Raw genomic sequence first — 16,102 nt, forward strand, 5'->3', positions numbered from 1 at the left:
AAGCTTTAGCCTAATGGTAGAGCAGTGAAATGTTAGCTTAAATCAAGCTTCAGAGAATCACGATGAGGTCTTAAGAAGGGACCCAGCTGGCTTGGGAATATGCTACTGCAACTCAATCAATTATGCAAGTTTTCTTCTGACAGAAAATAGCAAACTAAGCAATCACTTCATCTGGGCCAATTCAAGAGTTCTTGAGAGGGATGTGAGATACTCTGGATTTTGATAGTGAAAGTTCCCCCAAAGGAGGCCCTCGTTTGGTTTAGGTTACAGTTGTCTGTGTTCAGAGCTGCTTTTGTTTCAAGCCCATTCATTAGAACATCGCACTTACAGGGATTTTTTTGAGACCAGGAAATTAAGACTTGCTTGATCTCCTAGTTCGGTCTAAAAAGACTCTCCTTTTTGGTGGCTTAACAATATAAGCCACTGTGGCAGATTCTGGGCAGTTGACAGCTCTTTCTGAGAAACTCCAGCAGTGGCCTCGGATGACCTGACATGACTGCTCTGTCGGCCTTTTTCAGCTGGCAAAGAACTCTAAAATTAAGCCCTGTAAGAAACAAATCATGCCTATTCTTGAGTAAGCAAAAGAAAGCATAAGGAAAAACCAGTTACTTTATTTCACTTTTCATCAAGTCTTCTGAAATAGGGTACTTTTTTAATACCAGATCCAAGCATCTGCCCACCTGTGAAGATTGTCACTAGGATGTGAATTTCTTTTCTATTAAAAAAAACAACAAACTACTAACATTAAAAGAGTGTTGAAACCTCATTTCCTAATGTGCTTCTCTGAAGCATCTACGATAATAGTTAAATATTTAAACTAAATGAATGTCTTATTAATTTGTGGTTTTACAAGAAAGCATTTACATCAAGTGTGTCACATAGTATTAAATTACTGAGGCAAGACAATAATTTTTAACTTATGATGTGACTTTTACTTTGCATAGGTAAGCACTAAGCATTTGTGTGGTTTTTTTAAGTTTTTATTATTTATTTACTTTTGAGAGAGCAAGCATGACTGGGGGAGGGACAGAGAGAGTGGGAGAGACAGAATTCCAAGCAGGCTCCACACTGTCAGCGCAGAGCCTGATATGGGGCTCGAATCCACTAACTGTGAGATCATGACCTGAGCTGAAGTCAGATGGTTAGCCGACTGAGCCATCCAGGTGCCCCAAGCATTTGTACAAGAAACTGTAGCAAAAGTGAATTTCCGTTGTGGCAAGTTAAAAGAGAACAAACGGGGTGTCTGGGTGTTTCAGCTGGTTAAGTGTCTGACTTCGGCTCAAGTCATGATCTCATGGTTTGTGAGTTTGAGCCCTGCATCAGGCTCTGTGCTGATAGATCAGAGCCTGGATCCTGCTTCAGATTCTGTGTCTCCCTCTTTTTCTCTGCCCCTCTCCCACTTGCTCTGTCTCTGTCTCTCAAAAATAAACAAACACTTAAAAAATTAAAAAAAAAGAACAAAATGATCTGGCAGAAGAGGTTTTAATGAGATAACGTGTGAAGGGTCACAAAGAGAAGAAAGCAACTATGATGAATGCTTCAAGCCAACCCCAACAAATATTCTTCAAGGGAGCATACCACATTCCTTTCTGGGGGAAAACTCCTCCTTTCCTTGAGAACAGCATGAAGAAGAATCAGTGCTTGTTGCATTTTGATGGCTTTTGGAACATTCCTTTGCCTTCTGGTAAAGTTGACCGTGGTGCCATAAAAAGAGAATGGGAAACACTGGGACCAGGGACAAGCTGATTCATTATTCTTGGAATTTCAGAGTAAATTCCAATCCCTGGTTTAAGAAAGTAATTCATTTGAACAAATAAGGGAACTAGAGAGACTCCTGTAGTTAATCATGCTTTCAGTGAAAACCACGGTCCTCTTCACAAAGATGTAGAACATAGGAGCTAACTTGGAGCCTGCATAGAGCAACTGCTTAGGGATGGAACTGAGGCTGAATTCCTTACTACTGGATAGCTTTAATTTGAAAATTTGGTTTTTCCTGTTATAGAATTGTCTACCATAAAACACTGATACTGGATGAATGGATAAACAAAATGTGGTGTATACATAAAATGGAGCAGTTCTCAAATACCTGATTTTTTTTTTTAGTGTATTTATTTTGAGAGAGAGAGAGGAAGAGAAAGATTGTGCTCTAGTGGGGGAGGAGCAGAGAGAAGGAGAGAGAGAATCCTAAGCAGGCTCCACAACCTCAGTGTAGAGCCCAGCACAGGACTTGATCTCACCAACTGTGAGATCATGACCTGAGCCAAAAATCAAAAGTTGGAGCTTAACCAATTGAGCCACCCAGGTTCGCCTCAAATACCTGATTCTTGATCAACATCACAGTACTCCTCAAAACCATTGTCCTATTTCTCTTCCTTCTCTCTCTCTCTCTCTCTTTTCTCTTGCTCAGATACTCTCAAAACATCTTCATCAAAAGGAAATGATTATCCTTGCAACAAAGTAAATGAATATCAAGGCATAATGTTAAGTGCAAAAAGACTGACTCAAAAGGCTACAGTGTTTGATTCCATTTATACGACATTTTGGAAAAGTTAAAACTATTGGAACAGAAATCTGATTAGTGGTTGCCAGGGACCAGACTTGGGGGGAAGAGGGTTGACTATTTCAGCTTTTAAAAGGAAGGAGATTGTGATACACGCTACAGCATGGATGAACCTTGAGGATACTACATTACGTGAAATGAGCCAGTCACAAGACAATAGATATGGTATGATTCCACTTACATGAAGCATCTACACTAGTCATATTCATCGAGACAGAAACTAGAATGGCAGCTACCAGCGGCTAGGGGGAGGACGAAATGGTGAGTTGCTGTTTAACAGGTACAGGGTTTCAGTTGCAGAAGCTGAAAAGAGTTGTGGAGATGGACGGTGGGGATGGCTGCACAACAGTGTGAATCTACCTAATGGTTAAAATGGGGGTGCCCACGTGGCTCTGTCAGTTAAGTGTTCAACTCCTGATTTCAGTTCAGGTCATGATCTCACGGTTTGTGGGTTCAAGCCCCGCTATCAGTGAGGAGCCTGCTTGGAAGTCTCTCACCCTCTCTCTCTCTGCCCCTCCCATGCTCACACTATCTCTCTCAAAATAAAGAAACATTTTAAAAAATGGTTAAAATGGTAAATTTCATGTTATATTTTACCACAGTAAAAGGACAAAAAATTGCTATTATGTCAAATCTGTTAAAAGGCTGTGAACTCTGGGAAATGACGAATATGTATTTGCATGTAGAAGAAATGAATAACTAAAACATGTTGCTCTGAGAAGGTACCCCCTCTTATTGAAAAGTATATAAAATCATGTGATTCATAATGTTTTTAAATAAAAAAGATAATCTGGACTTCTTTCATGAGGCACAACTACACATTGGTTAAGAAGACAGTTCTTGGGACAGAAAAACAAATTTAGCATTTTTAAGTCAATAAGTGGTAAATTCTTAGCCATGAAGTGAAATATTGAAAGGAGGAAATCAGTGTGATGACGCTGTGAAACCTACAAGGATGACCCCCCCCTCCCCTTAGTGGGCTTTGGGCACTGCTAAGGGCAGTCTGGCTTTGCTGGACTGGTGCCAGGACACAGGGACAAATCCAGGAGACACTGGAAAGTGGTGTCATAGTGGGAACAATGGATTACAAATGACATAGTGGGATCCACGGTACACTGTAACCCACAGCACATGGAAGGAACTTCCAACAGTGCCTAACCTTAAAATAATATATAAAAGCAGTAAAATAGATTTTTTTTAAATAAAAGGGAATTCTTTCTCATTTATTATTTTTAAAAGCTTTATTGGCTGGGGGCGGGGGGTGCCTAGGTGGCTCAGTTGATTAAATGTCCGACTCTTGATCTTGGCTCAGGTCATGATCGTGAGAGTTCATGGGTTAGAGCACAGGCTCTGTGCTGACAGTGTGGAGCCTGCTTGGGATTCTCTCTCTCTCCATCTCTCTCTCTCTCTCTCTACCCCTCCCCTGCTCATGTGCACATGCTCTCTTTTTCTCAAAATAAGTAAACTTAAAAGAAAAGCTTTTTCATTTACAAACTGCACAGTTTGCCCATTGTACATGTATAGTTTGAGGATTCTTAGTAAATCTATACGGTTGTACAACCATCATCTCAACCCAGTTGTAGAACATTTCCTTCATCCCCAACAGTTCCCTTGTGTTATATCTAAGAACCCTTTGACTAACCCAAGCTAATGAAGATGTACTCCTACATTTTCTTTAAAGTAATTTTATTTTAAGCTTAAAATGAATCTATGATCCATCTTGTAGTAATTTTTTGTGTGGGATGTGAGGTTAAGGGTCTAAGTTAATTTCTTTGCATATGGATATCCCACTGCTTTAGCACCATGTTAAAACAAAACAAAACAAAACAAAACACAAAACAAAACATAACAGGGGCACCTGGGTGGCTCAGTCAGTTAAGTGTCTGACTTTGGCTCAGGTCATGATCTCATGGCTTGTGAGTTCGAGCCCTGTATTGGGCTCTGTGCTCACAGCTCAGAGCCTGGAGCCTGCTTCGGATTCTGTGTCTCCCTCCACCCCGCCCCCTCTGTCTCAAAGAAAAATAAACATTAAAAAAAAAAAAACCAAAAAACCCACAAACAACAAATCATTTATTCATTACTCACTAAATTGCCCGGGAACTTTTGCTGAAAAATCAACTGACCATGAATGGGAAGGTTCATTTATGAACTCTGTTCTGTTCAACTGATCTGTAAGTCTATCCTTACACCAATACTGTACTATTTGCATTACAGTAGCTTTGTAGTAAGCGTTGAAATCAGTCTCCTAACTTTGAGCTTCTTTTTTTTTCAAAACTGTTTTGGCATTTCCATATAAATTTTAGGATCAGCATGTCAACTTCTACCAAAACCAAAAAATTCTGCTGAGATGTTGACAAGGACTGTCTTGAATCTATAGATTGATATGGGGAAAATTGCCACCTTAACAATACTGTTTTCCAATCCAACAATCAATCTCTTTATCTCCATTTATTGAGAACTTCTTTACTTTCTTTCAGCAACATTTGTAGTTTTCAGTGTATAAGTCCTCTTATACTTTTGCTCAATTCGCTATTTTATTCTTTTTGATGGTATTGTATTTCTTTACTTTTACTTTCACATGATTTGCTGCTTGTATGTAGAAATGCAGTTAATTTTGGTATATTGATCTTATACCCCGCATTCTTGCTAAACTTGCTTATTGGTTCTAGCGGATTTTTTGTGTGGATTCCTTAGGATTTTCTACATACAAGAATATATCTCTGTGAGAAGATGGTTTTACTTCTTCCTTTCTTATCTGCATGCCTTGAATTTTTTTTTTCTTGCTTTTTTACTGCACTGGCCAGGACCTCCAGTACAATGTTGAATAGAAATGGTTAAGAGCAGACAAACCTTGCTTTGTTTCTGCTTGTATTCATTTTCTACTGCTGCTTAATGAATGACCATATACTTAGTAGCCTTTTTTTTTTTTTGCTAAGTTTGTGGGTAACTTCATTAAGAATGAAGAAAAACTACTTTGAAAATATTCAGGATATATGCTATTTCTAGCTCTCTTTACCCCAGGGACTTTGTTGCATGGGGCAATTTTCTTTTTTTTATTAATTTTTAAAAAAATGTCTATTTATTTTTGAGAGAGAGACAGAGCATGAGTGGGGGAGGGGCAGGGAGAGAGGGAGACACAGAATCCGAAGCAGGCTCCAGGCTCCAAGCTGTCAACACAGAGCCCAACGTGGGGCTCAAACTCACAGACTGCAAGATCATGACCTGAGCCGAACTCGGACGCTCAACTGACTGAGCCACCCAGGCACCCCTCATGGGGTAATTTTCTACTTACGCTAATACGTGGGTACGCTGATAGAAACAGGCACAGGAGTTTTGCCCATCCAGTCAGAAACAGTGGAATGAGAGACCCCTTTTCCCCAAGTGAGCAGCAGTGTGCTTCAGTCTCCAGGCCCCAGGAGGCAAAGTAGCACAAAGGTGACACCACTGGCCCACCACCTGGCTGCTCTCATATTTGCTGAAGCTCATGCTTAAGACTAGAAGGCACCCTGAGAAGGTCCCAGTAGTTCAACTGCTGAAGGTGCTCAAAATATTCTAGACATTTAAGTCTAACTTGACTGGACTACAAATTCATGGGAAATTTAGCTTTGGCATTTCCTGACTGGTAATCTGTTTAAACATCCAAACTTAACAGTGTATCAACTTACTTCTCAAACCACAAATTGCTGGAAAACATCAAATCACTGCAGAAGTTCCATTTTTTTCCCCCTTTAGGAAACTTTGGAGTTCTAAAAATATGCTGTTCCCAAATAGGACTACTAATTTAATATCATCTCAAAAAACCAAAATAGTAAATCAACAGTTGTAGTTTTCCAATGCTGGATAAAAAACCCTCTCTAACTCTCCCTAAACAGTAAAAAACTATAATAAAGATGTCAGTTATACAAAATACGCAGGATTCCAGACACGGATTTATTTCTAATGTAATATCTTAAAATACCAGTTAATCTATAATAAAAATCTACATATAAATCAACATAAAAAGTGCTAAATTAAGCTGCCACTGCAATGAGTTTTATTAATCTAATCAGAAATTAAACATAATTTTAGGACTTCCCACAAAAATAATCTTAATTAGGTGGGGCATCACATTTACTATGGAAACAGCAGTCTATAACGAATGTTAACAGCTGTTCAGAGGTATGACAGATGGTGGGTGAATGTTTAAAACTAGTTGTCAAAGTTTGGCAGAGAGAGATAAATGTGTCATTTAACAATGTTTTATGACATTGTTGACTTACAAAGTAAACATTTATTCTTTAATAGCAAAATTTCTACAAAAAATTGAGAAGACTGCGAATCACCAGCAAATAACACTTGCAAAAGGCTTTTTAACTGAAAAAAAAAAAACTCTTGATTTTTCGGTCCAAAAACGCATCTGTCATCTGACAATCCAATGTATCACATACAAGTGGCAAGCCAAAACTAACTCAAAATATCATTAAGAGGCAGAAGTACACCCTAACACCAATTCCCAAGCAAGCTCACTGAAAGAATGACGGGGTAACATTTCATTATTTTATATTAAATCTGTGTAACTTACATTCACACCTGAAGAATCAATTCAGGGCAAAATCAGGTTTCCAGGTGGTACTGGGCGGACTACTCTCCCCTCAAAATTCATGTCTATGTGGAGCCTCACAATGTGACCTTATTTTGGAAATAGGGTCTTTGAAGATTTAATTAAGATGGGGTCATACTGGATTAGGACAGGCCCTAAATTCAATGACCGGTGTCTTTATAAAAAGGTCGTCACAGAGTCACAGGCACATAGAGAAAAATGCCATGGGCAGTCGGAGGCTGGGACTGGAGGGGTGCATCTACAAGCCAAGGAACCCCAGGGATTGTAGGCAACTACCAGAAGCTTCCAAAGAGGTATGGAAGGAGTCTTCCTTGAAGCTTTTGGAGGGAGCATGGCCCTGCTGATGGCTTGATTTAGGACTTCTGGCCTCCCAGACTGTTATTTGAAGCCACCCAGGTCGTGACACTTCGTTGTGGCAGCCTCAGCAAGCTCATACATGTGCCAAAATACATTTTACTGAAATTGATCTGCATATTTTATACACAGAACATCTCTGCACCGGTGCTTTTAATTTGTGAGAACAGACATATGGACCAAGCTAGACCAAACACCGCTCCTCGTCAAGCCTCTTTAGTTCTCCCCACAAAGTAAGGAGTAGTATATATGTGCCAGGTAGAACTGGTTGGGGAGCAAACATTTAGAAATTTCTGGATCGGTTTCTTTTTCTTTTTTTTAATTTCTCACTACAGATTAAACTAGAGGTGTTTTACTAGAGTTCAAATCATAAAGCATTTCCCCTTTTAGTGCAACCACAGTATTTCTCCTTTTGTTTTAATATAAATTCTTTCAACACAACAGATGTTTTGTTTCCTCCAAATTCTAATAATATTTCTTTTGCATTTTCAGCTTACTATTTTAAAGGCATGACTAGGGGGTGCCTGGGTGGCTCAGCCGGTCAAGCGTCAGACTCTTGACTTCAGCTCAGGTCATGATCTTGTGGTTCTTGAGTTCGAGCCCCACATCTGGCTCTGTGCTGGCAGCGCAGAGCCTGCTTGGGATTCTGTCTCCCTCTCCCTGTCCTTCCCCTGCTTACTGTCTATCTCTCAAATAAAAATAAACTTAAAAAAAAACAAAAGGCATGACTAGAAAAAATGAAGTCCTAGACGATCTTGTAGGAACTTAATCCTCTTTTTGTCAGCTTAAAAATTATGACCTCAAACTTAGCTGCTTAGAGTGTTGTTGAGTTAACAGGAATTATTTAAATAAAATAAAGATATTTTATAAAATGGCTCAGTGGGGTTAAGTGACAATCAATCCATGGGCCACAAAAGTATGCCACTAGGTGTCACTACTTGGAATCCTTAAAAATGGAATCAGTGTTGACTCTGTAAAACAACAATTCCCATCCAAGCACAGGCTATGGAACATTATTAGAAGGAAGAGCAATGAATGGTCAAAATTTGAAAAGCTTTTTATCAAGGGTTGGTCATGCCACGTTCCTTTTTGCGTAAGCACTTAAGTGTTAAAAACGGTTTCAATGGTTAGACTTCTCTATATGGCAGCTACTTGAAAACTTCATTGATTATATTACCGAAACACAGTCTGAGACAAGGGCTTAATGAGCCATATTTATGGGCTGGAGATCATGAGGGCACATTCTAATGATGGCTCAGGTCATTCATGACAATTAAGCTTCTCATTGAAGGAGGAGCCAGTCTGGATCTTCAGAACCCAGCACTGCCCAGGGAATGGCCTTACAGTGAAGTCATTTCAGGGGGTTTTGAGATTCGTGTGCAGTGCTTGTCCGCAAAATCCTGCAGACATGGTGTCTTTTTACTGGTCAGTCCACTCGCTCCTTTTCAAATTGACATGCATTGACAGGGCAGGTGCTGATACTATACACACTTTCTTAACTTTATAATTCATAAGAATCCAAAGGAACTTTAAGTGTGTTTTTCCTCACGAAAATTGAGGAGTCTCTTCTGAAGCTGCTACAATGTCTACCCAAGAACGCAGCAGTTATTCAAAACACACGTTTTCAGTGAGATCTGAAAAGCTTAGCACTGAGCAGTAAGTGGTGGCCTGGCTCAGTTCCAAAGTCCCGTTTGTGTCCGAGTATCTGCCCCTCCTTGTAGAAACTAGTGATGTCCTTGCATTTCCCCTGCAGCCTCCAGCTGGCTGTGCTCAGATGCCTTGTTACACTAGTCAGAAAAATACCACCCTGAAAAACAGTTTGGGCCTCTCTGAGCCTTAAATGACAAAAAGGCCTTGATCTTTTAGATCCGTAGATCTTAGCAATGACCTAACCACTGACTACATTGAAATAAACCAAATCTCCATGCGTTGCTGCAGCTTCTTTCAAATATCCCACTTGTGGGGCACCTGGGTGGCTTAGTCAGTTAAAGCATCTGACCTCAGCTCAGGTCATGATCTCGTGGTTCATGGGTCCAAGCCCCACATCGGGCTCTGTGGTGACAGCTTAGAACCTGGAGCCTGCTTTGGGTTCTCTGTCTCTCTCTCTGCCCCTTCCCTGCTTGTGCTTTGTATCTCTGTCTCTCTCAAAAATAAATAAACATGAAAAAAAATCCCACTTGCTAGATCTAGTAAAGGGCAGAACTTCTGCAGGGAATTCACTATTGTGAAAACCTTCTGCATTGCAGGAAGCAATGATAGACGACAGGAGATATTTAGCCAATGAACAGAGGTCAAACTCTAATTGACATGACACAAAACAATAATGACAACTATGATGATGGTGATGATGAAGAAGAAAATGGAATGCTAAGCAGCGGTGGCAGCAGTGTCAAGAGCACTCCACAAAACAGAATGCATTTCAAAGGCTTTCTGGTGCCCGAGGAAAGTGACAGTTACTTGTAATTAAACTTAATCTGACATGTCCTCAAATTACCTAAGATAAATTACGCTAAAGAGAAGACCCATTTCCTTATCCTCCTGAGTGCATTTCTTAGCTTTATTGGAGTACAATTGAGTAATATATTTAAAGTGTACAACGTGATATGATTCCCACAATCAAGTTAATCAACACATTCTTCACCTCACATATTTAACTTAAAAAAATGTTTACTTATTTACTTTGAGATAGATAGAGATAGAGATAGAGAGAGAGAGAGAGAGAGAGAGAGAGAGAGAGAGAGAATGAATATCCCCATAAGACTCCGCACTATCAGCACAGAGCCCAACATGGGACTTGATCTCACGAACTGTGACATCATGACCTGAGCCGAAACCAAGAGTCACTTAACCAACTGAGCCACCCAGGAGCCCCTACCTTTTTTTTTCTTGTGACAACACTTAAGTTCTACTCTCTTAGCAAATTTCATTATATAATACAGTCTATCAACTACAGTCACCATGTTATGCATCAGACTTTATTCATCATATAAGTGAAAGTCGGTACCCTTTTACCAACCTCTCTCCCATTTCCCACCCTCTGCCCCAGCATGGGGCAACCATCATTCTACTGTGTTTCTAGGAGTTTCACTTTTTTGTTTTAAAGATTCCACGTATAAGTGATACCATGCAGTATCTGTATTTCCCTGTCTGGCTTATTTTACTTAGTGCATGTTAAAACTATATTCCCAGGCTCTCTTGTAGCTAGGTAGGCATGTAACAAGTACTTGCCATTGAAATGTGGGCAAAAGTGATACAGCCCATTTCCAACCATGACTCTGCAAAATTCTCCATTTTTGTTCATCTGCTGCTGGGTGCAAATGATTCAGTGGAAGATTCCAAAACCCTGGGAGATAGCAGAACCACACAATGGAAGAGGCCCGGATCCCTGGATGACTGTGTGGCAGATATTCCCCACCCCCACCCCCAATCTACCTGCACTGGACTCTGATGTGAGCAAGAAATAAACTTTTATCCTGTTAAGGCACTCAAATTTTAGGATTGCGTGCTATGGCACTCAGTCAGGCCTGATTAAGACAGACACTATGTAAAAAAGCCAAACTAATTTTTAAAATTTGGTAATTAATTTGATTTGACTGCATTTATGCAAAGAAGTAACTGTAGGTTACCTATGACTGCACTCAGCGTGAACTTGGAACGTATGCAACACTCATAGGCTTAGCTTTCCCAAACTGGTCCTCGTCAACTTGACAGGGCTGTGAATACAAGTTCTACGCCCAAATTAGTTTCAGAAATGCTATTAGAGTCCCTCAGGTTTCTTTGCTACAGGGCATCTCAGAGCTGTTAATATACTAATATCCAGTGTGCCTGGGTGGCTCAGTCGTAAGTGTCTGACTTCAGCTCAGGTCATGACCTCACAGTTCGTGAGTTGCAGCCCTGCCTTGAGCCCTCTGCTGTCAGTGCGGAGCCCGCTTTGGATCCTCTGTCCCCCCCGCCCTTCTCTGCCCCTCCCTTGCTCTCTGTCTGTCTCTCTCTCTCAAAAAAAAAAAAAACCAGTAAAAAAGTACTAATATCCACTGTGAACCTGCATAAAGAATGTAGCATTTCCCTAACTTACTTAATCGATAAATAATTTAACCAGTACATTTAAGATCTACCCCCTTCCCCCTCCATGGCAAGGCCAATCACTCTCTCCCAGAGCAATGTGCTGTAGAATACATCCTGGGGAATGTTGCTTTAGAATAATTTGTGTCCTATGGTGGATTAATCAGCACCAAGAAGCGCTAGGCACCGCAAAGCAAGTAACATTCTTTTAATATGGAAGGTTTTTCGTGTAAAAAAGACTAACACGTACTAGCAGACTAATATGTACTAAGAAGGTTTGCACTGCTGAAGGCAACCAAGTTATCTAAGAAAGGCATGTTACTTAAAATGTGACTGAAATAAAGGCAGATGTGAACTCCCAGCTTCTGATTTTTCTTTGTATCTCAATCTGCTGTCAGTGGAGCCTGTCGTATTTAATGATAGCATATATTCTTATGTTTTTAAGGAGAAGACTGAGTCCATAAAAACCAGCAATGTTAAATATGAAATGTGTGTGTGTGTGAATTAGTCCATTACACAGTATCTGGTTTACTTTTCTCTCTCTTATACTCATACTTCAGGTATGATGTTTTAAAACATCTTTAGAGCAACAAAAAGCAAGCACAGCTAAGATCAGCAGATTCCCCTAAAAGAAACACACACACACACACAACATACATAAATAGACTTATATAAGTCTTTTCATGGTGACTTACCTTTGTACTATATATACTTTATTTCAGTTATGAATCTATAATGGATGATTTCCCACATTTCTCACAGACTGAGGGCAACTGAAAATGGACTGTTAGGATGGATGCCTGGAAATTCATGTAAAGTAAAAAAGGTATGCTAAAAATAAATAAATTAAAAAAAGAGATAGACTTACATCTAGTAGTGTGTGAAGATGCTGATCCTGGAAAACACTGTGTAGAAAATCTAAGTCCTTTTCACTGCAGTCTGTAAGTGCGTGAATTTCTTCCAAGCTGTCCAGCACCTGTGAGACTGCTCCTACGGGAAACAAACAGGAAACAGCCAGTACAGAAAGTCAATGTCAAACCAACCTTTGTAACCCAGATCTTGCACTTCAGAACAATGGACCAACAAACAGAACTTCAAAGGTTCATGTCTGTACTCAATAGTCTTCAATGAGTTTCATATTGCTTAAGGATGGAGTATTTTCAGTGAGTTTCTGTTTGCGACAACGTATTTGTGTGCTTCTCATTTTTCAAAGTACGTACATTGAAGCTGGTCTTACTTGCATTAAGGAAATGCATTAACTATAACTGAGTTACTGGAAGATCTGGGTGCAGAAAGTTATACATTAGGAAGAGGGTGTCCTTTCCTTGACCATATGATGTTTTAAAATATTACAGAAATAACACAGGCGAGCCTTTCTTACAGGTATATTCCATCAAGAACTGAAGGCAAAGCCAGCTGTAAATCTGAGGGACAAGCCTTCGACTAGGTGCTCCTGCTGAGTAAAACAAGCTTATTAGGATTTTTAAGGCTGAAACTTAAGTTAGTAAAAATCCCAATGCATTCTCCTTCCTTTCCATACAAAGTCAAGAGAATCAAGTTGTTCTCAATCTGTTAGGCCCTTTTTATTCAAAAGACAAAGACAAAGGCTGAGCATATTGACTGACACTTCCAAATACCTTATTAAATATTAGGGCAAATCATTTCTGCAGGGCAAAGGAAATGGTAGTGTGATTACTTTCTTTAAAATTCCTTCTTATAACCTGGAATCCAGAGAGGCTTCAGTAGGGAAAGATATATACTGGGGAGTAACAAAGTCACTTACACAGCCTCAAAGAAATGATTATTTTCCTCTGCAGACAGTATGCAGATACCTACTCCAGAGAAAGAACCCTAAGAGGCTAGCTTCACAACATTCGTGTACACAGTGTTTGAGAAATTCTAACAGTTAAGTGCCTCATTGCATATATAAGTCTTGGATCAGTTTTCAAGCAGTGGTGATTTTGCCCCCCATGGGGACATCTGGTAGTCTGGAGACATTTCTGTTGTCACAACTATGGTGGTGGTAGGGGGACAGTTTGTGCTATTATCATCTACTGGGTAGAGGCCTGGGATGCTATTAAACATCCTACGATACTCAGGACAGCCCTTCATGAGAAAGAAATATGCAGCCCAAAATGTCAATAGTGCTGAGGGTGAGAAATTCTGCTTTAGATCATGATAAAAAGTCTTGAATCTTTCTGTTCTGGAATTCTATGCTGTTTCTAATTACTTTTGGCCTTGGACCTCATCCAATTGCACGCACTTATTGGTGAGAATGTAAATTAGTATCACTTTCCCAGGAAGCAATCTGGTAACATATTTCAAAGAGCCTTAAAAATGCTTTTGTACTTGGACTTAGTAATTCCATTTCCAAAAAAACTACCTTAAGGAAAAAAATAGGAAAATGCAAAAAAGATTTATGTATGAGGATATTTATCATAGAAAATATCAAATAATTCAGAATGATCAAATAAAGTATAGAACATCCACAGAATGCAATATATAGCCACATAGAAATTACTTTGAAGAATTTAAAGACAGAGAGAAATCCTCAATGATCTGAAATTCAAGAAAGCAGAATGCAAAACCACAAAAACTTGCATATTCCCGACTATGACTGAAAAAAATACATATACAAGCTCAGGAAAAAAACAGAATGAAATACACCAAAAGTGTAACAGCAGTGATCTTTACTTTCCTATTTATACTTCATTCTGTTCTTGTCCATATGTTCCAAGTTTTCTACAATGGAAAAAAGTTGCTATCTAAGCAACTGCTTTTTGCAGTATGATTTAATTATGGTAAAGATTTGGGGTGTAAGCCACAAATCAAGTGGTTATCCACGTGGAAATTACTGTGGGTATTTTTTTTTTTACAAATTTGACTTTTTGAGATAATTGTAGATTCATGTGCAATTGTAAGAAATAATAAAGAGAGATCTCATGTACCCTTTACCCGGTTCCCCCAAATGAGAACATCTTGCAAAACTGCCACACAACATCACAACTGCGACAATGACACTGACAGTCAAGCTACAGTGTATTTTCATCACCAAAGGGACCCTTCATTTTGCCCTTCTACAGCCACTCTCATTTCCTCCTATCCTATCCCTTCCCAACCCCTGGTGACTAACTAACCTGTTCTCCATTTCTGTAATTTTCTCATTTTGAGGATGCTATATAAATGGAACCATATGGTATGCAATCTTTTGAGATTGGCTTTTCTTGACCCAGCAGAGATCTCTGGAGATTCATGCAGGTTGCTGTGTGTATCAATAGTTTAATTCTTTTTATTGTTGGGCAGTATTCTGCTGCATGGATGTACCACAGTTTGACCATTTGCCTATTGAAGGGACTGTGTGTGGATACTTTTAAATTTTGAATGATTATGCCTACGAGTCTCTTGGTATTCTTCAACTAAAAGCATTGAAGGGGTATCAAGGAGGATAAAAAAAAAGGTACAAGGCACAAATCAGTCCTCATTTCCCTTGCTGTTTCTGAAAAGGCATTAACCAAATCCATTTCCTTCTACCTGTTCTTCTCGTGACTTTTACTTTGTTCTGAGTAGGGGGGAAAAAAAACAACTCTGGAAATTAGTTCAAAGGCAGCTCTCTCATCATCCCTTACTGAAAGCCTTGTAAAACAAGAGATAATATGAAGGAATTAGTTCCAAATGTCCCACTGAGCCCCTGACCCCTGCACATCATCAATAGCAGAGTTCAAGGATACCAGGTTTATGAAGTTACTAAAGCCAGTTCTAAACTTCCGGACTCACCAAACTGCAATAACAAAAATACCAATGAAATGTTTGTATACTAAAAAAATTCAACAGATACCACAGAAACCTAATTATCACTTTCATTCAGTTATCTTAGTGGAATCTTACCTAGTTTCTACTGTTTCTGCCAGTATCATTTATGCAGATACATCATCTAGGTGGCAGTTTATTAATACTCTAAGATTAAAATAAAAGAACCTTGAGGTGCCTGTGTGGCTCAGCTGGATAGGCATCTGACTTCAGCTCAGGTCATGATCTCACAGTTTGTGGGCTCGAGCCCCACGTCACGCTCTGTGCTGACAGCTCAGATCCTGGAGCCTGCTTCGGATTGTGTGTCTCCCTCTCTCTCTGCACCTCCCTCTACTTGTGCTCTGTCTCTTTCTGTCTCTCATAAATGAATAAACGTTATAAAAAATATTCGAAATACACGGGACACTTGGGAGGCTCAGTTGGTTAAGTGTTCGACTTTGGCTCATGGCATGATCACGCGGTTCACAAGTTTGAGCCCCATATCGGTTTCTGTGCTGACAGCTCGGACCCTGGAACCTGCTTTGGATTGTGTGTCTCCCTCTCTCTCTGCCCCTCCCCTGCTCACGCTGTCAAAAACAAATAAAGAAACTTAAAAAAAATAAAATAAAACAACCTTGTATCTAGTGAATACCAAGAGGGCAAGTCTAACCACTGGGAAGCAGACCAGGGCTGTATCACTTGTTGGTCTGTGAACTCCCAGGCTTCCATGTAATATCTGT

At 39.7% G+C, this 16,102-nt stretch overlaps 1 protein-coding gene across 2 annotated transcripts in view; it reads right to left on the reverse strand.

Annotated features, from left to right (window-relative positions):
* CASK (calcium/calmodulin dependent serine protein kinase) overlaps nucleotides 1–16,102 on the reverse strand; it is a 359,561-nt gene that overhangs the window by 72,632 nt on the left and 270,827 nt on the right. For both annotated transcript variants that reach the window (XM_047076095.1, XM_047076096.1), the window contains exon 11: nucleotides 12,445–12,566. In XM_047076095.1, the coding sequence (XP_046932051.1) occupies nucleotides 12,445–12,566 (122 nt within the window). The remainder of the gene's footprint in view (nucleotides 1–12,444; nucleotides 12,567–16,102) is intronic.

This window comes from Lynx rufus, unplaced genomic scaffold (genome assembly GCF_022079265.1).
Source record: "Lynx rufus isolate CCGP_SWC_20201006 ecotype Redwood Valley unplaced genomic scaffold, mLynRuf1.p SCAF_14, whole genome shotgun sequence".
NCBI lineage: Eukaryota > Metazoa > Chordata > Mammalia > Carnivora > Felidae > Lynx > Lynx rufus.